The sequence below is a fragment of the Bos indicus x Bos taurus genome, chromosome 3 (assembly GCF_003369695.1).
Source record: "Bos indicus x Bos taurus breed Angus x Brahman F1 hybrid chromosome 3, Bos_hybrid_MaternalHap_v2.0, whole genome shotgun sequence".
NCBI lineage: Eukaryota > Metazoa > Chordata > Mammalia > Artiodactyla > Bovidae > Bos > Bos indicus x Bos taurus.
In genome coordinates, this window is record NC_040078.1 from 97,925,820 (window position 1) to 97,947,263 (window position 21,444).

At 38.0% G+C, this 21,444-nt stretch overlaps 1 protein-coding gene across 2 annotated transcripts in view; it reads left to right on the plus strand.

The window, feature by feature from the left end:
• Positions 1–21,444, plus strand: part of SPATA6 (spermatogenesis associated 6) — a 171,405-nt gene that overhangs the window by 14,937 nt on the left and 135,024 nt on the right. For both annotated transcript variants that reach the window (XM_027537325.1, XM_027537324.1), the window contains exons 2-3: positions 12,730–12,867; positions 14,347–14,395. In XM_027537325.1, coding sequence (XP_027393126.1) covers positions 12,730–12,867; positions 14,347–14,395 — 187 coding nt within the window. The remainder of the gene's footprint in view (positions 1–12,729; positions 12,868–14,346; positions 14,396–21,444) is intronic.

Genomic DNA, 21,444 nt, shown 5'->3' on the forward strand with positions numbered 1-21,444 from the left:
TGAAGCTGGATTTAGAAAAGACAAGGACACCAGAGATCAAATGGCCACCATCCATTGCATCATACAAAAAGCAAGAGAGTTCCATAAAAGACATCTACTTCTGCATTATTGACTACACCAAAGCCTTTCTCTGTGCTTGTCACAACAAACTGTGCAAAATTCTTCCAAGAGTGGGGAATACCAGATCACCTTACCTGGGTGATCTGTATGCAGGTCAAGAAGCAACACTTAGAACTGGACATAGAGTAATGGACTGGTTCCACATTGGGAAAGGAGTACATCAAGGCTGTATATTGTTACCCTGCTTTTTAAACTTATATGCAGAGTACATCTTGCAAAATGCCAGGCTGATTGAAGTAGAAGCTGGAATTAAGATTACAAGGAGAAATATCTGTAACTTCAGATATGCAGATGACACCACCCTCATGGCAGAAGGCAAATAAGAACTAAAGAGCCTCTTGATGAAAGTGAAAGAGGAGAGTGAAAAAGTTGGCTTGAAACTCAACATTCAGAAAACTAAGATCATGACATCCTCTCCCATCACTTCATTGCAAATAGATGGGGAAACAATGGAAACAGTGAGATACTTTATTTTCTTGGGCTCCAAAATCACTGTAGATGGTGACTACATCATGAAATTAAAGGATGCTTGCTCCTTGGTAGAAAAGCTATGACCAACCTAGATAGCATATTAAAAAGCAAAGACGTTACTTTGGCGACAAAGGTCCGTCTAGTCAAAGCTATGTTTTTTTCAGTAGTCATGTATAAGTGTGAGTTGGACTGTAAAGAAAGCTGAGTGCCTAAGAATTGATGCTTTTAACTTGATGTTGGAGAAGACTCTTGCAACAGTGTTGGACTGCAAGGAGATCAAACCAGTCCATTCTGAAGGAAATTAGTCGTGGATATTCATTGGAAGGACTGATGCTGAAGCTGAAGCTCTAATACTTTGGCCACCTGATGCGAAGAAATGACTCATTGGAAAAGACCCTGATAGTGGGAAAGATTGAAGGTGGGAGGAGAAGGGGACAACAGAGGATGAGAATGTTGGATGGCATCACTGACTCGATGGTCATGAGTTTGAACAAGTTCCAGGAGTTGATGATGGTCAGGGAAGCCTGGCATGCTGCAGTCCATTGGATCACAAAGAGTTGGACACGACTGCGACTGAACTACTGAACTGAACTGAACTTGGAAGACTATTCCTTTTCTCTATGTCAATTCTATTGTTTATGACATTTTCATTTTTTTCCAATTTTGTACTATTATGAATTGGGCTCCTATGAACATTTCTGTACATGTCCTTGCATATTTTGAATTCAGCAACATTGCTGAAATCTCATATAAGTTATTTGGATTTTCTGCGTGGAAAATCATGTTTACAGATAAAGTCAGTTTTGACTTCTGTACAATCATTTTTCTTTTTCTTACTTATGTCTTGACTAGTACAGTGTTAAGTAGTGGGAATAACAGTGCATATACTTGTCATTTTATTTAAGTTATGCTGAAGTCACCAGTATTAGATTGAATCTTACAAAAATGTTGTCAGTGGACTAGTTTTTGACTTTAAAAAGCAATGACAATTTCATATATTTCAACCTAATATAATATTGGATGTAGGATTATATTTATTAAGTTAAGAAAGTTCCCTTCTATTCCTAATTTTTTTTCCCCACACTGTTTGGGTTATGTGATGTGGAATCTTAGTTCCCTACCAGGGATTGAACCAGGGACCTTGGAAGTGAGGGTGTAGAATCCTAACCACTGGACTACCATGGAATTCCCCATAATTTTAAAAATATTCTGAGCTTGAATTATACTGAATGGTTTTCCCTAAGTCTAATGTTGCATTGTTCAGTTGCTCAGTTGTGTTCAACTCTTTGCCACCCCATGGATTGTAGCACACCACCAGGCTCCTCTGTCCATGTGATTTTTTTATGGCAAAAATACTGGAATTGTTTGCCATTTCCTCCTCCAGGAAAATACTGAATATTTTATAATTTTTATAAAATTTATTTTATACTATTTACTTTGGCTTATGAGCTATTTTAAGAGTTTGTTTAAATTACAAGATATATAGGATTTATATGTGTCTTTTTCTTCTTTCCCTCCCCCCCCCCCCCCCCCCCCCCCCGCCCCCGCCGCGGCTCCATGCATGCTCACGCACATACACATACATTCTGTCTTTTGTTGTGGTATTTTTTTTTTAAGTCATTCCCTTATTCATTTGTTTCTGGCTATGCTGGTCTTCACTGTTGTGTGCAGGCTTTCTCTGGTTGTGGTGAGTGGGAGCTGCTCTCTGGTTGTGGTGCACAGGCTTCTCTCATCTTGGCGGCTTCTCTTGTTGCAGATGACTTCAGTAGTTGCCGCATACGGGCTCTAGAGCACTGGCTCAGTAGTTGTGGCTCATGGGTTTAGTTGCCCTGCACCATGGGGGATCTTCCCAGACCAGGAATTGAACCTGTGTCCCCTGCCTTGGGAGGCAGATTCTTAACCACTGGACCAACAGCAAAGTCCTAATGTATTTTAATTTAATTGCATTGTGAGTATTGAATGAAATTTGGGTAATACTGATTGTTTTTGTTGCAATTTCCAATGTATTGTTTTCCAATTATTTTGTGTATATTTATAAATAATCCAATTATTGCAAGTGTTCCGTATTTACCTGAAAATGATATATTAATTTATTTGTTTGATGTAGGGTTCTATCTGCCATTATCAGATCCTTTATTTTCTCTGAAATATCTTTAAGTCTATATTAAATTTTTTGTCTGCATATAACCTGTATCAGACTGTAATGGAGGTAATAAAATCTTCAGTCTTGATGTTAAAATCTTCAGTATGATAATGTATTTTCACTTTCTCCTTGATGCATTCTAGTACACTATGATGTATAGAATTATATATTCATTTCTCTTCTGTTTTGCACTGGGTTTGTACTTTGATCTGAGAATTTATGGGTTTCTGCTGTTCTGGGAAATTCTTAGCTTTTATACCTATCAATATTCTTTTTATGCTGTTCTCTCTTTTCTGCTGACAGTACAATTAGACATATATTGGAACTTTTATATTTTCTTTCTTAAGTACTTTTTGGTATAATATTTATTTTTATATCCTCTTGTTTTGAGATAATTCTGTAGTATTATTTTCTTATTAAATTAAAATTTTAAATCTTTATTAAGATATTTAACTTCATTGACTACATATTCTAGGATTTTTCATTTAGTGTCTCTTTTTAAACATATGCCAAATAATTACATTTTTACCTATTTTGACTTCATAATTTTTGTTTTTTATGGGATTTTCTCCCCTTATTAGATGAAAGATTCTAAATACTTAACATTATTTTCAGGTTGTGTAAATTTCTTTAATTTTCTTTCATATTCTTTCAGTAATGTTTGTAGTTTTCAGGATACATGTCTTACACATGTTTTGTTAAATTTGTACCTAAGTAGTACATGCCTTAGATTTTAGTGATATTATAAATGGTGTTAAATTTTCTAAAATGTTGTTTCTAATATATTGAAATAAAATTGATTTTTTGCATATTGAACCTATATCCTTTTATGGTTATTGAGACTTGTTTTATGGGTCATATCATCTTATTGCATGTTTTCATGTGTACTTGTAAAAAACTGTATATCCTTCAGTTGTATAGAGTATTATGTAAATGTCAGTTAGGTCAAATTACTTGAATGGTGTTGTCTATGTCTTCTATACCCTTTATGATTTTTTTCTTCTTCTTATATCGTTTACTGGAAAGTGTCAAAATTCAGTTATATAATTTTTCGCTTCATTACTTTGACATTGTATTATTTCAGTCCAGTTCAGTTCAGTCACTCGGTCATGTCCGACTCTTTGCGACACCATGAATCGCAGCACGCCAGGCCTCCCTGTCCATCACCATCTCCCGGAGTTTACTCAAACTGACATCCATCGAGTCAGTGATGCCATCTAGCCATCTGATCCTCTGTCGTCCCCTTCTCCTCCTGCCCCCAATCCCTCTCAGCATCAGAGCCTTTTCCAATGAGTCAACTCTTTGCATGAATGAGGTGGCCAAAGTATGGAGTTTCAGCTTTAGCATCATTCCTTCCAAAGAACACCCAGGACTGATATCCTTTAGAATGGACTGGTTGGATCTCCTGCAGTGCAAGGGACTCTCAAGAGTCTTCTCCAACACCACAGTTCAAAAGCATCAATTCTTCGGCGCTCAGCTTTCTTCACAGTCCAACTCTCACATCCATACATGACCACTGGAAAAACCATAGCCTAAAAAACTAGACGGACCTTTGCTGACAAAGTAATGTCTCTGCTTTTGAATATGCTGTCTAGGTTGGTCATAACTTTCCTTCCAAGGAGTAAGCGTCTTTTAATTTCATGGCTGCAATCACCATCTGCAGTGATTTTGGAGCCCCCCAAAAATAAAGTCTGACACTGTTTCCACTGTATTATTTATTATTGTATTATTTGCTGCTGCTGTTAAGTCACTTCAGTCGTGTCCAACTCTGTGTGACCCCAAAGATGGCAGCCCACCAGGCTCTGCCGTCCCTGGGATTCTCCAGGCAAGAACACTGGAGTGGGCTGCCATTTCCTTCTCCGATGCATGAAAGTGAAAAGTGAAAGTGAAGTTGCTCAGTCATGTCCGACCCTCAGCGATCCCATGGACTGCAGAGTACCAGGGAAAGTCCATGGGATTTTCCAGGCAAGAGTACTGGAGTGGGGTGCCATTGCCTTCTAGGTACATACAATTTAATTTTCTATATCTTTTCATAAATCAAAATTTTAATTAATATGAAGTGTTCCACTTTAACCTTGGTAATCTTTCTCTAAAGTCTACTTTATATCATATTAAAATGGCTACCCTAGCTTTCTTATGATTAGTGAATGTATGGTATATCTTTTTCTATAATTTTAGTTTAATCCTGAATCTTTTAAAAATTTGAGAAATAATTCACATATCATAAAATCCACAATTTTAAAGTATACAGTTTAGTAAATTTTCATATATTCACAAAGTTGTGCAATAATCGCTACTAGTTCCAGAACATTTTCATTACCCCATAAAGAAATTTCATAATTTCATTTCCCTCTCCCCCAACCCCTGGCTACCACTAAGCTAATTTCTAGATCTATGGATTTGCCTATAATGAACATTTTTATAAGTGGAGTTATATAATATGTGGACTTCTGTGTCTGACATCTTTCACTTAGCATAATGTTTTTAAGATTCATCCATGTCATAGTATATATCAGTATCTTATAAGTGCTTTATTCCTTTTTATGGCCAAATCATATTCTATTGTATGGATATACCACATTTAGCTTATGCACGGGACATTTGGGTTGTATCCACATTTTGGCTTTTATGAATACTGCTGTTATACTCTTGTACACATTATTGTGTGGATGTATGTTTTCATTACTCCTGGGTGTATACCTAGCAAGTTGCTGGTTCTTGAGGTAACTGTTTACTTTTCTTGAGGAACTATAAAAATTCTACCATAGTGACTACACCATTTTACTTTTCCATCAGCACAGTATAAGGGTTCCAATTTTTTGACACCCTCCCTGACACTTGTTTTGTCCATCTTTCTATTTATAGCCATCCTAGTGAGTATGAAGAGAAATCTCATTGTGATTTTGATTTATATTTCCTTAGTGACTAATGTGTTCTTGCCTGGAGAATCCCATGGACGGGGGAACCTGTTGGGCTGCTGTCTCTGGGGTCGCACAGAGTCGGACACGACTGAAGTGACTTAGCAATAGCAGTAGTAGTGACTAATGATGTTGAATATGTTTTCATGTGCTTTTTGGCCATTTGTTAATCTTCTTTAGAGAGATGCCTGTTGGTTTTTCCATCATGTATTTTGGGGTTGTTAAGTACATGTATCTTTATATGTTGTGTCCTAAAGTTTAATTATTGCCTATGTTTTTAATTGTTATGTCATTTATAATGCATAGGTTATTTTTTCCACTCTTTTACTTATCAACCCATTTGTGTCTTTGAATTTAAAGTGAGTCTCTTGTTTTCAACACATGGTTGGATTGTAATTGTTTTTAACTTATTTTGTAAAAATTTAATTTATTTTTTGGCTGTGCTCGGTCTTCACTGCTGTCGAGCTTTTCTCTAGTTGTGGCAAGCAGGAGCGCCTCTCTAGTTGTGGTACATGGCGTTTCATTGCAGTGGCTTCCCTCATTGCAGAGCACAGGCTCTAGCGTGTGTAGACGTCAGTAGTTGCAGCATGTGGGCGCGGTGGTTGTGGCTCCTGGGCTCTAGAGCACAGGCTCAGTGCTTGTGGTGCATGACTTAGTTGTTGCATGGCATGTGGAATCTTCTCAGACCAGGGGCAAGCCCATGTCTCCTGCGTTGGCAGATGTGTTCTTTACCACTGAGCCACCAGGGAAACCTGGATTATAGTTTTTAGTCCATTTTGCTAACTCTACCTTTTGATTGGAGTGTTTAGTCAGTTTACCTTTAATGTAAGATAAGGTAGGCTTTACCTTTGTCATTTTGCTATTTGTTTTCTGTCTTTTCTGCATTAATGCCTTTTGGGACTTCTTTTGTGTTAACTATTATCTAGTGTGCCATTTTAATTCCCTTGTTTCTTTTAGTGTATTTTTTGAGTTATTTTCTTAGTGGTTGTTCTAGGGTTCACAGTTAATATTTTAATTTTTAACAATATAGTATGGATTAATACCAATTTAATTTGAATAATGCATAAAACCTTTGCTTGTATTTAGTTTGCTCCCTCTCCTCTTCTTTATAATTTCATTATCATGCAGATAACATCTCTATACATATACACTCTTCAACATAATTTAGTAATTGTTGCTTTATTCAATTTTATTTTAAATAAGAATGGATAAATGAGAGAAAAATACAATATATTGTCTTAGGTTTACCTGTGTAGTTCCCTTACTGGTGTTTAGTTTTTCCTGTACGTTTTAGCTGGTGTCCTTTCATTTTAATTTGAAGGATTTTCTTTAGTAATTCTTGTAGGGAAGTTCTCTTTTCTTAAACAGAATTATCTTTTTGTGTAAGAAAAGCCTTAATTTTCCATCTTTTGTAAAGGAGAATATCCTGGATATTGAACTATCGAATGTCTTCTTTTAGTACTTTGAATACGTCATTCTACCTTCTTCTGCTTCATGTTTCTCATGAGAAATCAGCTGTTATTACTAGTGAGGTTTTCTAGTACCTACTGAAACATTTTCCCTTTGCTTCTTTCAAGATTCTTCATCTTTGTATTTGAAAAGTCTGATTATGATGTGTGATTGGAGTTATTGGAGTTTGTTGGATTGAATATATAGATTGTTTTTCTTTAAATTTCAGAAGTTTTCATCCATTGTTTCAGCAACTGTTCTTTCTGGCTGCTGCTGCTGCTGCTAAGTTGCTTCAGTCGTGTCCGACTCTGTGCGACCCCATAGACAGCAGCCCACTAGGCTCCTCTGTCCCTGGGATTCTCCAGGCAAGAACACTGGAGTGGGTTGCCATTTCCTTCTCCAATGCATGAAAGTGAAAAGTGAAAGTGAAGTCGCTCAGTCGTGCCCGACTCTTAGTGACCCCATGGGTTTGTCCTCTATTGTAGGGGTCCCATTATATCTATGTTACTGTGCCTTATGGTTTCGCACAGGTCTCAGAGACTATTCACTTTTCTTTTCTCTTTCTGTACCTCAGGCTGGATAATCTCAATTGACTACTTTTCAGGTTCATTTATTCTTTCTTCTGCCAGCCTATATCTGCTCTTGAGATTCTCTAGTGAATTTTTCATTTATTATGTATTTTCAACTCTAAAATTTCTATCTTTTAAAGTAATTTCTAGCTATCTATTGATATTCCTTATTTGATGAGACATCATTGCCACACCGCCATACTTTGCTTTAGATCTTGAGGTAAGGTTTTCTTTAGTCATTTGTGCATATTTATAACAGATGATTTAAAGGTTTTATTTAGTAAGCCCAACTTCTGGCCTTCCTCAAGGATACTTTCTGTTGACTGCTTTCATGTATAGGTCATTCTCTTGTTTCTTTACATGTCATAAATTTTGTTGAGAACTAGACATTTTAAATAATATAATGTGGAACTGTGTTAATAAGACTCCCTCTGTTTCTCAGAGTTTATTTATTTTTGCCATTGTTGTTGTTTTCTGTTTGTTTAGTTACTTTTCTGAGCTAAAGTCTGTATTCTGTAAAATCTGTGTTCTTTGTTGAGTGTTGTCATTGAAGTCTCTGCTTAGTTAGCTTTATGGCCCTTTAATGACAGGATTTATACTTCCTTAAATGCCTTGAACCAATAAGTCCCCCAGCCTTTGCTCAGTACCTCTGTTGCATGTTGGGACATGCTTTCTATGCCATGCACACGGTTTTCAACTCTGTCTTAGTCTTCACTTTCAACATTTCAAAACCTCAGATCAGTCCGAGGTGAGAGATTAGGGTTTCCTTAGGTAATTTCCGGATGCATACACATCCCCGCACATGTGCGTGATCTTCTCAGTTGCCAAGAATATCATAGCTTGTCAAAGACACCCTGCCTAGCTCATACACACACAGAGACACACAGACACACAGACAAGACACACACACACACAAATACACAGTTATCCAGCTTTGCCTTTTAAATGTTTTGATCACTTATTTTTTGCTCCAATTTCAAGCATCCATGATGTTAAATAATAGCTGCTTATTGTTCTTGACAGATGCCTTGCAGGTAAAGGATGTTTGTTGCAACCAAGTTCTGATTCAGGTCAAATAAAGAGAAGCCCTGTGAATGGGGGTTTTCAGAGTACTGTCCGACGGGTCAAATAATGACAGTTCTTTAGGCGTGAGCCTTGGGGTAGCTTTAAATCTGCAGTTCAAATTCCTACAATGCCAGTGGGGCTGCTAATTTTCATAAGAATTTTGGTTTTCAAGGGTGTAGTAGACCTGAGTGGAGGACATTGCGAATAAAGTATGTCAACAGTTTTTCTTGAATAAATGCTCCTTAGATTGTTGCAAACCTCTGGTTAATTTCCAGACCCCTAAAGAGTTGATTTTGACAGTTTTTGTTGACATTCTCACTGCTTTTACAGAGAGTCTGATTGTTTCACATCTGATTTATTTCTTTCTCTCTATAAGTAGAGATATAGAAATATAAATATAGTGATTAGATATTTGAAAGGAAGTTGCTTACATTCAGACACTTTACCACTAAATATTTCAGTGTAAATCCCCTAAGAACAAGGATAAACTTGTTGTCCTATATAAATTATAATTCACCAACATTTATTGGATCATGGAGAAAGCAACGGAGTTCCAGAAAAAACATGTGCTTCACTGATTGAGCTAAAGCCTTTAACTGTGTGGATCATAACAAACTGGAAAGTTCTTTAAGAGATGTCTCCTGAAAAACATCTATGTGGGTCAAAAAGCAAGTTAGAACCAGACATGGAACAATTGACTGGTTCAAAATTGGGAAAGGAGTGATAATATACAGCAAGGCTGTTAATTTAAATTCTGTGCAGAGTTTATTATGCAGAATTCTGGACTGGATAAATCACAAACTGGAATCAAGATTGCTGGGAGAAATATCAGCAACCTCAGATACACCACTCTAATGGCAGAAAGTGATGACGAACTAAAACACTTCTTGAGAGTGAAACGGGAGAGTGAAAAAGCTAGCTTAAAACTCAGCATTCAAGAAACTAAGATCAGACCATCCAGTCCCATCACTTTATGGCAAATAGAAGGGAAAAAAGTAAAAGCAGTGACAGATTTTGTTTTCTTGGGCTCCAAAATCACTGCAGATGGCGACTGTAGCCATGAAACTAAAATATGCTCGCTCCTTGGGAGAAAAGCTACGACAAACCTAGACAGCATATTAAAAAGCACAGACACTGCTTTGCTGACAAAGGTCAGTATAGTGAAAGCTATGGTTTTTCCAGTAGTCATGTACAGATGTGGAACTGGACCATAAAGAAGGCTGGGCACCAAAGACTTGATGCTTTTGAGTTGTGATGCTGGAGAAGAATCTTGAGAGTCCCTTGGACTGCAAGGAGATCAAACCAGTCAATCCTAAATGAAATCAAGCCTGTCTATCCATTGGAAAGACTGATGCTGAAGCTCCAGTCCTTTGGCCACCTGCTGCGAGGAGCTGACTCATTGGAAAAGACTCTGATGCTGGGAAAGATTGAGAGCAGGAGGAGAAGGGATCAGCAGAAGATGAGATGGTTAGATAGTATTATCAACTCAACAGACATGAATTTGAGCAAATTCCAGGAGATAGTGGAGGACAGAGAAGCCTGGTATGCTACAGTCCATGATGTTGCAAAGAGGTGGAAATGACTTAGGAACTAAACAACAAAAACAAAAGCAATAATTAACCATATGACTGTTTTAAGTCAACCAATTTGCTATTTATTTTCTGTTTGTTCCATAGGATTGTCTTTAAACCTTCTTTTAATGCCTTCTTTTTGGAATGTTCCATGGTATTCCTTTAAAGAATGGCAGAATTTGTAGAATTGTAGATAAGAAAAAATGTCATGTCTTCTTACATATACAACAAATTGGGAAAACACTCAGCAGTTTCCAGTGAGGATAATTAGAGCTATACTGTGCAGTATAAACTAGTTGCACTAAGTAAGTCATAAATTATAAATGATAAATTAACTTTATAATAATTTTACTTAATTCAGTATATCAAAGTATTATCCTTTCAACATGTAGTTAATATAAAAGTTGTTAATGAGATATTTTACACTTTTTTTGGTAAAAATTCCTTAAAATATTTTAGAACAAGTCTTCAAAAATCTTCAAAATCTTGTGTTTTATACTAACCATCATCTCAATTTGGAGCAGTCACATCTGTAAGCATAGCAGATATGTAGAAGGACTCTAACAGGTTTCGTTTAAATGAGGCAGTAGAAAATGAAGCTTTCAGACAGTGAAATTTCTGAGGACCTTAATTGATTTTAATAATCAGTAGTGAATTATTAGGACAAAAGTACAAAATAGAATAAGAGGTAGATAGACTCAAAGTAACTGGCATAGAAAATAATTTTAGCTGCTATATAACAAAGGGACATGAAGTGACTCATTTATTGTGTGACTTTAAGTAGTAAATTACCTTGTCTTTATTGGGGGTCTAGAAGGGGACGACAGAGGATGAGATGGCTGGATGGCATCACTGACTCGATGGACATGAGTCTGGGTGAACTCCGGGAGTTGGTGATGGACAGGGAGGCCTGGCGTGCTGTGATTCATGGGGTCGCAAAGAGTCAGACACGACTGAGCGACTGAACTGTTTCCCTACGTAAAAAATTTGAAGCTTTACTAGATTACTTCTAAGTTGCCTTTTAATACTGAGAGTCTGAGTATTTGGATACATTAATGAGGAAATCAGAGTTTCTGTTCTCAGGAGTTTATAGTCAAGTTAAAGAGGTGCTGCTGCTGCTAAGTTGCTTCAGTCGCGTATGACTCTGTGCGACCCCATAGACGGCAGCCCACCAGGCTCCCCCGGCCCTGGGATTTTCCAGGCAAGAACACTGGAGTGGGTTGTCATTTCCTTCTCCAATGCATGAAAGTGAAAAGTGAAAGTGAAGTCGCTCAGTTGTGTCCAAGTCTTAGTGACCCCCATGGACTGCAGCTCACCAGGCTCCTCCGTGCATGGGATTTTCCAGGCAAGAGTACTGGAGTGGGTCGCCATTGCCTTCTCCAGTTAAAGAGGTGAGGTGTACCTATTTGATTGATGTGCAGGGAGACAATAATTAGGGCCTTAAAAGAATTGTAAAATGCTATGAGAAGCTACGACTTATTTACTTGAATATAATAAATTCACAACAAATGTTTGAATTAGAGTGAATTCAGTAGTGATAATTGGAAAATCAAGAGAAGTTTTGTGTATTGAGATGGCAGTTAATGAAAGCCTTGGGAGATAGATGTAGGTGAAGAGAAGATAGAATGGAGTAGTAATCCAGATAATGTGGCAAGAAATCCAGGTATGTGTTCAGGGAATAATAACACACATACTCTGTAGTTTTAGGAGATATTGAGTAATATAGTTATGTGATAAATTGGATTCAAATCTTAGACAGTCTTCTATATTCTACTAAGGATAGTTGATCACTGGCAATGAAATACGGCAGAAACTGGAAAGACCTTGCTGTGTATGTTTTAGAAACTCTACATCATTGTGTCAATCCTGAGAATAGTTAAGTACAGTTTTATATTTAAAAAATATTTCACAGGCTGGAAACTTTACAATTCATTTGCTTTGGAAGTTTGTCATATTTCTTTTGATGAGGGTGTATATGGGCTGTGACTTACGGCACTACAGGTCAGATTTGTGCTTTGTTTTGGTATCTTCTTGTCTTCTAGTATAGTGCTTTATTTCTGCTGAATCTTTATCCTTTGTGATTAAATGATGCTGAATAAGTTTATGTCAGCATTCTACACAAAGTGGAAGCCTAAGGCTAACTGTTTAAAACTATTAGTGTCTGTCCCAAGAGCCAGTACGTAGAGCTTCAAATGTCGCACAAGTAACCAAGTGGAAAATCATAGATTTCTCAGAGGGATGGAAGTTATAAAGGCATTTCATTTAACTCTGTAAACACTAGAATCTCTCTCTTTTTTTAACCTGTGCACATTTTTATTAGCTTAGCAGACTAGTGTTTTTATGTAATGTTTGGTAAGTTATTTTAATATGATAGTTTAGGGAATTCATGAAGCAGTCACATTCATCTCTCTAATTTCTTTCAGGTAACTTGCCCAGGAGTGGTGCTGAAAGACAAGGAGGACATCTATCTTAGCATCTGTGTGTTTGGCCAATACAAAAAGACACAATGTGTCCCAGCCAATTTTCCATTGGTCTTCAATGCCAGAATGGTGTTTGAAAAGGTGAGTTCAAATATTCTATCAAAGGTTAACAAATTAAAAAATTAAAGTGGTTCCAAAATTTGAATATGCACTTTAATTGAAAAGATTTATGACTTAAATCTGGAAGCTTGAAAATAAGTATTCCTTATATTATACACTGAATCAGTTACCTCTTTTTCTTGATGTATCAGTTTACTTCTAAAATTGTCTTAGTGGTCTTTATGTAAAAAATAGCACCTTGAATTATAAATACTTATCTTAGAGAGAAAGGGGAGATTTTAATAGGGAAGAATAGGTCATATTTTACTTATGGCTGTCTTGTGCTGCTTCTTTCTTTAGATCTCTTTTCTTTTTTTCCCTTGAATCTGATGCTTTTGATTAATTCTTACCAATTGTATTCCTCACCTTTGTTTCCTTTCCGACTTCCCTCCTTCTTTCCTTCCCTTTCTTCCCTTCCTCCTTACTTCCTTTCTTATTTTCCTTTCTCTTCTCCAGGAATAAATACTGAGTACCAGCTCTGTTCTATGTACTATTCTAGGCACTGAATAAATAAGACAAACATTTTCCCCTCTTGGAGCTTTCATTATAATAGGAAAAACAAACAGTAATCAAGTAAATGCATGAGTAATACACTTTTAGACGGTGAGTGTCATGAACTGTGGTGTCGGAGAAGACTCTTGAGAGTCCCTTGGACTGGAGATCCAACCAGTCCATCCTAAAGGAAATCAGTCCTGAATATTCATTGGAAGGATTGATGTTGAAGCTGAAACTCCAATACTTTGGCCACCTGATGTGAAGAACTGACTCATTTGAAAAGATCCTGATGCTGGGAAAGATTGAAGGTGGGAGGAGAAAGGGACGACAGAGGATGAGATGGTTGAATGGCATCACTGACTCAATGGACATGGGTTTGAGTAAACTCTGGGAGTTGATGATGGACAGGGAGGCTTGGCATGCTGCAGTCCATGGGGGTGCAAAGAATTGAACACGACAGCGACTAAACTGAACTGAGTTGTCATGAAGAGAATAAAGGGAGGGTAAGGGAACAGAGGGATTAAGAGGATTGTCTGTTTTGAAGGTGGTGGTCAGAGAAGGCAATAACATTGAAATTGAGTCTGAATTATGAGGTAGTATTTAAATGTCTAGGGTAGAAGCATTCTAAGCAGAGGAACAGCAAATATAAAGGTGTCTTCTTGGGAATAAGCTTACTGAGCAGGAGGAACAGCAAGAAGGCAAATATGACCATGGTAACAAAGAGAGGACTGCTAGCAGATGAAATTGGAGAGGGAAGCAGAGCCAGCTGTAATTTTTTTTTGTTGGTAAAATCTTGCATGGTGATCATGGGAAACAGAGAAGTGACAATTCTCAATAATGTCAAAAGTTTCTTTGGTTGGGAAAGGAATATTCTGGTAAAGAGAAGGAAAGCACAAAGACTGTCTCATATATGTCTTCCTTTTACTTTCTCTTCTCCATCCTTCTTCTCTCTGCCTTCTCTCATAGGTGTTCCCTGAAGCAGTGGACCCTGGAGATGTGGTTGCACAGCTTGAATGTAAGTTTTTAACTCTTAATTCCTGATTCTGAGAGATTTTAGAATTATGATATTTAGTCCTGAGTTAGATAAAAGTCAAAGAGGGTCTAATAAGAACTTGATAAATCTCAAGGTGAGGCCTTTTTTCTTTTCCTACTTTTTTTAGAATTTCGGAATATACCTGGAAGCAATAATAAAAAAAATACATGTGCTGCAGAGATGGGGAATCTTTCCTTTTTCTGGGTTTGATCTGTAAATAACAAAAAGAGTTATTTGAACTTTTTATTGACTAAGATGTTATGGGTTGTTAATGATGTAAGGATTATGATTCGTGTTAAGTGGGATTCTGCCCTGCATACAAAAATCTGTCTTTAACCTCATCGTGTTGCAAGTCAGTTCAGTTCAGTTCAGTCGCTCAGTCATGTCTGACTCTTTGCAACCCCATGAACCTCAGCATGCCAGGCTCCCTGTCCATCACCAACTCCCGGAGTTCACCCAAAGCCATGTCTGTTGAGTCAGTGATGCCATCCAATCATCTCATCCTCTGTCGTCCCCTTCTCCTCCTGCCCTCATTCTTTCCCAGCATCAGGGTCTTTTCAAATGAGTCAGCTCTTTGCATCAGGTGGCCAAAGTATTAGAGTTTCAGCTTTAACATCAAGTCAAGAGAGTAAATAATAGAAGATTAAAGTAATAGTAGCTTAAAATATATATTTGCTTTTGTGTTTTTATTGTACATAGTATATAAATCAATTATTTGAAAGCAACATTTTCAAGGTTGTGGTTAGCAGTAAGTTCCTCAAAGTGCTAGGAACCAACTATAAAAAGATCCAGTTATTTGTGGGAACATCAATGCAAAGTATATTGGGGAGAAGTTATTCAAGTTTTGAATATGAAGTGAAAAGCTCTGTTACTTATCTTTGTAATCAGAAAGGGATTAGGAATTACCAGATTGGTCTAATGTATAACTGTGGCTCAAAACACCAACGATATTGAGCCTCATCAGTGTCAGCTGTCCCTTCCATGGGGTTTGCACCCCACTGGGAGTCTGGCAATATAGAAGCATTGCAACTTGGCACCATGCTAGAATCTGGACATATGGATAGAAATAGGGCTGGTTCATTTCTACCCTTGGAAATCCTTCTCCAGGAGATCTTTCCTACACAGGGATCAAACCCAGATCTCCTACATTGCAGGCAGATTCTTTGCCATTTGAGCCACCAGGTGCTAGTGGGTAAATGGCTTATAATTTTTTTGAACATTTTGTTCAGTATCTGGTAAACTGTACATCTCAGAAAATATGAAGATAATTATTTCTCTCATCATGCTGAAATTTTGTTAAACATGATTATTTTTCTCTTTGATTTGAAATTTAGGAACTCTAAGAAGGGTACTTGATGATTATTATTATCTGGAATCTTTCTTGCCTTGATTTCCCTGATTCAATTTTGCTGTTAAGTCTCTTCTCTTGTCACTGATATTCTACTTTTTGGTATCTTTCTCAAATTCATGTTTGTCCATCCTGTCTTTAAATATTGGCATTCTTCTGGCTTTACTTCTGTGGTCTCTCTTTACTTAGTTTCTACTCTCTCCTTATATGATATTCTCCAAGCACTTGGCTTCATGTTTTACCTGTCTTTTGTTTTTAACCTGTCTTCTGATGACTTCACGAGAGTCTTTATCCCTGACCTCTCTGGTGAGCTTTGGGCTCCTTTTTCTCTTATTTTCTTCTCAGTTTTGCAACTTTTTGTTGTGTCCTAACCTTACTGATATGAAAATTAAACCATACTAAAAGTAGAAAGGGTGGAGTGCTGAAATCCCATAATACCTATCAGCTTTAATAGTTTTTGACATTTGCCTATTGTACTGTATGTTAACCCTTGAAAGGTTGTTGCTGAACCACGAAAGACGCCGGGATTCTTGGCCTTCGGAGGAGAAGAATTCAATCCGGAGCCAGAGACAAGGCTTGATCACTCAGAGCTTTTGTGTAATAAAGTTTTATTAAAGTATAAAAGAGATAGAGAAAGCTTCTGGCACAGTTATCAGAAGTGGGACAGAGAGTGCCCCCCCCTTTGCTAGTGTTAGCAATGGAATTATATACCTTTTAATTAGTTATTACAATGAATCAAAAGAATGTCTGGAGTTTGTGAAAATTTTACCAGACCCACTCCCACAATTTACATTTTATGATAACAAGATTAGAATTTAACAATAGAAAGATACTACCAGACCTACTCCCATAATATACATTCTAAACTATCAAGACTAGTCAGAACATTTTCAGGAAGGAGAAACTATCCTCAAGCAGGATACATTGTTGTTGTATAATCCCTAGTACAGAGTTTAAACTGAGTTGTGTAATTGACTAAGACTAAGAAGGCAATCATAAGGGATTTGATTTAGGTCATACCTGAATGGTCTAGTGGTTTTCCCTAGTTTCTTCAATTTAAGTCTGAATTTGGTAATAAGGAGTTCATGATCTGAGCCATAGTCAGCTCCCGGTCTTGTTTTTGTTGACTATATAGAGCTTCTCCATCTTTGGCTGAAAAGAACATAATCAGTCTGATTTCAGTGTTGACCATCTAGGGATGTCCACGTGTAGAGTCTTCTCTTATGTTGTTGGAAGAGGGTGTTTGCTATGACCAGTGCATTTTCTTGGCAAAACTCTATTAGTCTTTGCCCTGCTTCATTCCGTATTCCAAGGCCAAATTTGCCTGTTATTCCAGGTGTTTCTTGACTTCCTACTTTTGCATTCCAGTCCCCTATAATGAAAAGGACATCTTTTTTGGGTGTTAGTTCTAAAAGGTCTTGTAGGTCTTCATAGAACCATTCAACTTCAGCTTCTTCAGCGTTACTGGTTGGGGCATAGACTTGGATTACTGTGATATTAAATGGTTTGCCTTGGAAACGAACAGAGATCATTCTGTCGTTTTTGAGATTGCATCCAAGTACTGCATTACGGACTCTTTTGTTGACCATGATGGGTACTCCATTTCTTCTGAGGGATTCCTGTCTGCAGTAGTAGATATAATGGTCATCTGAGTTAAATTCACCCATTCCAGTCCATTTCAGTTCGCTGATTCCTAGAATGTTGACATTCACTCTTGCCGTCTCTTGTTTGACCACTTGCAATTTGCCTTGATTCGTGGACCTGACATTCCAGGTTCCTATGCAATATTGCTCTTTATAGCATCAGACCTTGCTTCTATCACCAGTCGCACCCACAACTGGGTATTGTTTTTGCTTTGGCTCCATCCCTTCATTCTTTCTGGAGTTATTTCTCCACTGATCTCCAGTAACATATTGGGCACCTACTGACCTGGGGAGTTCCTCTTTCAGTATCCTATCATTTTGCCTTTTCATACTGTTCATGGGGTTCTCAAGGCAATAATACTGAAGTGGTTTGCCATTTCCTTCTGCAATGGACCACATTCTGTCAGGTCTCTCCACCATGACCTGCCCATCTTGGGTTGCCTCACAGGGCATGGCTTAGTTTCATTGTGTTAGACAAGGCTGTGTAGGGAAAAACCAGTAGACCATTCAGATATGACCTAAATCAAATCCCTTATGATTATACAGTGGAAGTGAGAAATAGATTTAAGGGCCTAGATCTGATAGATAGAGTAGGGAAAACCACTAGACTATTCAGGTATGACCTAAATCAAACCCCTTATGATTATACAGTGGAAGTGAGAAATAGATTTAAGGGACTAGATCTGATAGACAGAGTGCCTGATGAACCATGGACAGAGGTTCATGACATTGACAAGAGACAGGGATCAAGACCATCCCCAAGAAAAAGAAATGCAAAAAAGCAAAATGGCTGTCTGAGGAGACCTTACAAATAGCTGTGAAAAGAAGAGAAGCGAAAAGCAAAGGAGAAAAAGAAAGATATAAGCATCTGAAGGCAGAGTTCCAAAGAATAGCAAGGAGAGATAAGAAAGCCTTCCTCAGCAATCAGTGCAATGAAATAGAGGAAAACAATAGAATGGGAAAGACTAGAGATCTCTTCAAGAAAAGTAGAGATATCAAGGGAACATTTCATGCAAAGATAGGCTCGATAAAGGACAGAAATGGTATGGACCTAACAGAAGCAGAAGATACTAAGAAGAGGTGGCAAGAATGCACAGAAGAACTGTACAAAAAAGATCTTCATGACCCAGATAATCACGATGATGTGATCACTCACCTAGGGCCAGACATCCTGGAATGTGAAGTCAAGTGGGCCTTAGAAAGCATGACTATGACAAAGCTAGTGGAGGTGATGGAATTCCAGTTGAGCTCTTTCAAATCCTGAAAGATGATACTGTGAAAGTGCTGCACTCAATATGCCAGCAAATTTGGAAAACTCAGCAGTGGCCACAGGCCTGGAAAAGGTCAGTTTTCATTCCAATCCCAAAGAAAAGCAATGCCAAAGAATGCTCAAACTACCACACAATTGCACTCATGTCACATGGTAGTAAAGTAATGCTCAAAATTCTCCAAGCCAGGCTTCAGCAGTACGTGAACTGTGAACTTCCTGATGTTCAAGCTGGTTTTAGAAAAGGCAAAGGAACCAGAGATCAAATTGCCAACATCCGCTGGATCATGAAAAAAGCAAGAGATTCCAGAAAAACATGTATTTCTGCTTTATTGACTATGCCAAAGCCTTTGACTGTGTGGATCACAATACTGTAGAAAATTCTGAAAGAGATGGGAATACCAGACCACCTGACCTGCCTCTTGAGAAATCTGTATGCAGGTCAGGAAGCAACAGTTAGAACTGGACATGGAACAACAGACTGGTTCCAAATAGGAAAAGGAGTATATCAAGGCTATATATTGTCACCCTGCTTATTTAACTTCTATGCAGAGTACATCATGAGAAACGCTGGACTAGAGGAAGCACAAGCTGGAATCAAGATTTCTGGAAGAAATATCAATAACCTCAGATATGCAGATGACACCACCCTTATGGCAGAAAGTGAAGAGGAACTAAAAAGCCTCTTGATGAAAGTGAAAGAGAAGAGTGAAAAAGTTGGCTTAAAGCTCAACATTCAGAAAATGAAGATTATGGCATCTGGTCCCATCACTGCAGATGGTGACTGCAGCCATGAAATTAAAAGATGCTTACTCCTTGGGAGGAAAGTTATGACCAACCTAGATAGCATATTCAAAAGCAGAGATATTACTTTGCCAACAAAGGTCCATCTAGTCAAGGCTATGATTTTTCCACTGGTCATGTATGGATGTGAGAGTTAAACTGTGAAGAAGGCTCATGCTTTTGAACTGTGGTGTTGGCAAAGACTCTTCAGAGTCCCTTGGACTGCAAGGAGATCCAAGCAGTCCATTCTGAAGGAGATCAGCCCTGGGATTTCTTTGGAAGGAATGATGCTAAAGCTGAAACTCCAGTACTTTGGCCACCTCATGCAAAAAGTTGACTCATTGGATAAGACTCTGATGCTGGGAGGGATTGGGGGCAGGAGGAGAAGGGGACAACAGAGGATGAGATGGCTGTATGGCATCACTGAGTTGATGGATGTGAGTTTGAGTGAACTCCGGGAGTTGGTGATGGACAGGGAGGCCTGGCGTGCTGCGATTCATGGGTTCGCAAAGAGTCGGCATGACTGAGCAACTGAAGTGAACTGAAGAAGGCAATGGCAACCCACTCCAGTACTCTTGCCTGGAAAATCCCATGGACGGAGGAGCCTGGTAGGCTGCAGTCCATGGAGTCAGGAAGAGTTGGACACAACTGAGCGACTTCACTTTCACTTTTCACTTTCATGCATTTGAGAAGGAAATGGCAATCCACTCCAGTGTTCTTGCCTGGAGAAGCCCAGGGACCGCGGAGCCTGGTGGGCTGCGGTTTATGATGTCACACAGAGTTGGACATGACTGAAGTGACTTAGCAGCAGCAGCAAGAAATGTAGACAAAAAAAGTTTGTCTTTTCCTTCTCCTTGAGAATTCCAGACCCCATCTCCACTTTGAGAGGCCCAGAACCCTTTCTCCTCCTTGGGGACCCTGGACTTCTTATCAATCTGCCTAGGAATTGACTCTCTCACCCTGACACTTAAAGAAAAGTTGGAATATTTAAAAGAAAATTCTCTACATACATTATTTCATTGCAAATATTCTGGCATGACCTCTAATTGATAGTTGTTTTTTTTTTTTAAATAAAACCTCTATACTGGTATCATACCTAACAAAAATAGTAATAGTTCCCTGTTAACATCAAATATTTAGTCATTGTGCAAATTTCTCCAGTTGTCATCAAAATGTCTTTATACAGTTGTTTTGTTAAAATCAGGATCCCATTGGTTCATATTCTGTTTATGGCTATTTAGCTCTTAGGTTTATTTTTTTCTGTAATAGTATCTCTCACTTTCCCCCCGCCCCCCCTAATGCTTGAGTTTTTTAGAAAAATCAAGTTCTTTAGCATATCCTATAGTTTGGATTTGGTTGATTGCTTCCTTAAAGTGTTGTTTAGCTTATTCATCACTTGTATTATGTAAACGGATAATTAGAGCTAAAGGTTTTGTTTAATTTGTGCCTATTTTATTTTCTTTTGGGCAAGAGTGTTATGTAAACTGATTAGACCTAAAGGTTTGGTTCAATTCAGGCTTCTTTTTTTTCCCCCTAGAAGAATCCTTCATAATTGGTGTTCTGTATTTATTACATCATATCAGGTGGCATATAATATCTGATTGTCTTAAGTTTGGTGATATTAAGATTGATCTTTTTTGCTTCAGGCAGTATCAGCCTGATGTTATTCCATAATAAATTTCCTCTACAGTCTTTCATCTGATAGCTTTAGTATTCCTTGAGACCCATGTTTTCATTAGCAGTTACCAAATGTGGTTTTTCTAATATTGTCTTTTTTCTGTATTTGTTAGCTGGAATTCTTCTATTAATTTCCCTCATCAGCAATGTGGTTGGTGGTTTAGTCGCTAAGTCGTGTCCGACTCTTGTGACCCAATGGACTGTAGCCCGCCAGCTCTTCTGTCCATGGGATTCCTGGCAAGATTATTGGAGTGGGTTGCCATTCCTTCTCCATATCAACAAGGTAGTGAGCTTGAAATACTGTTCTTATATG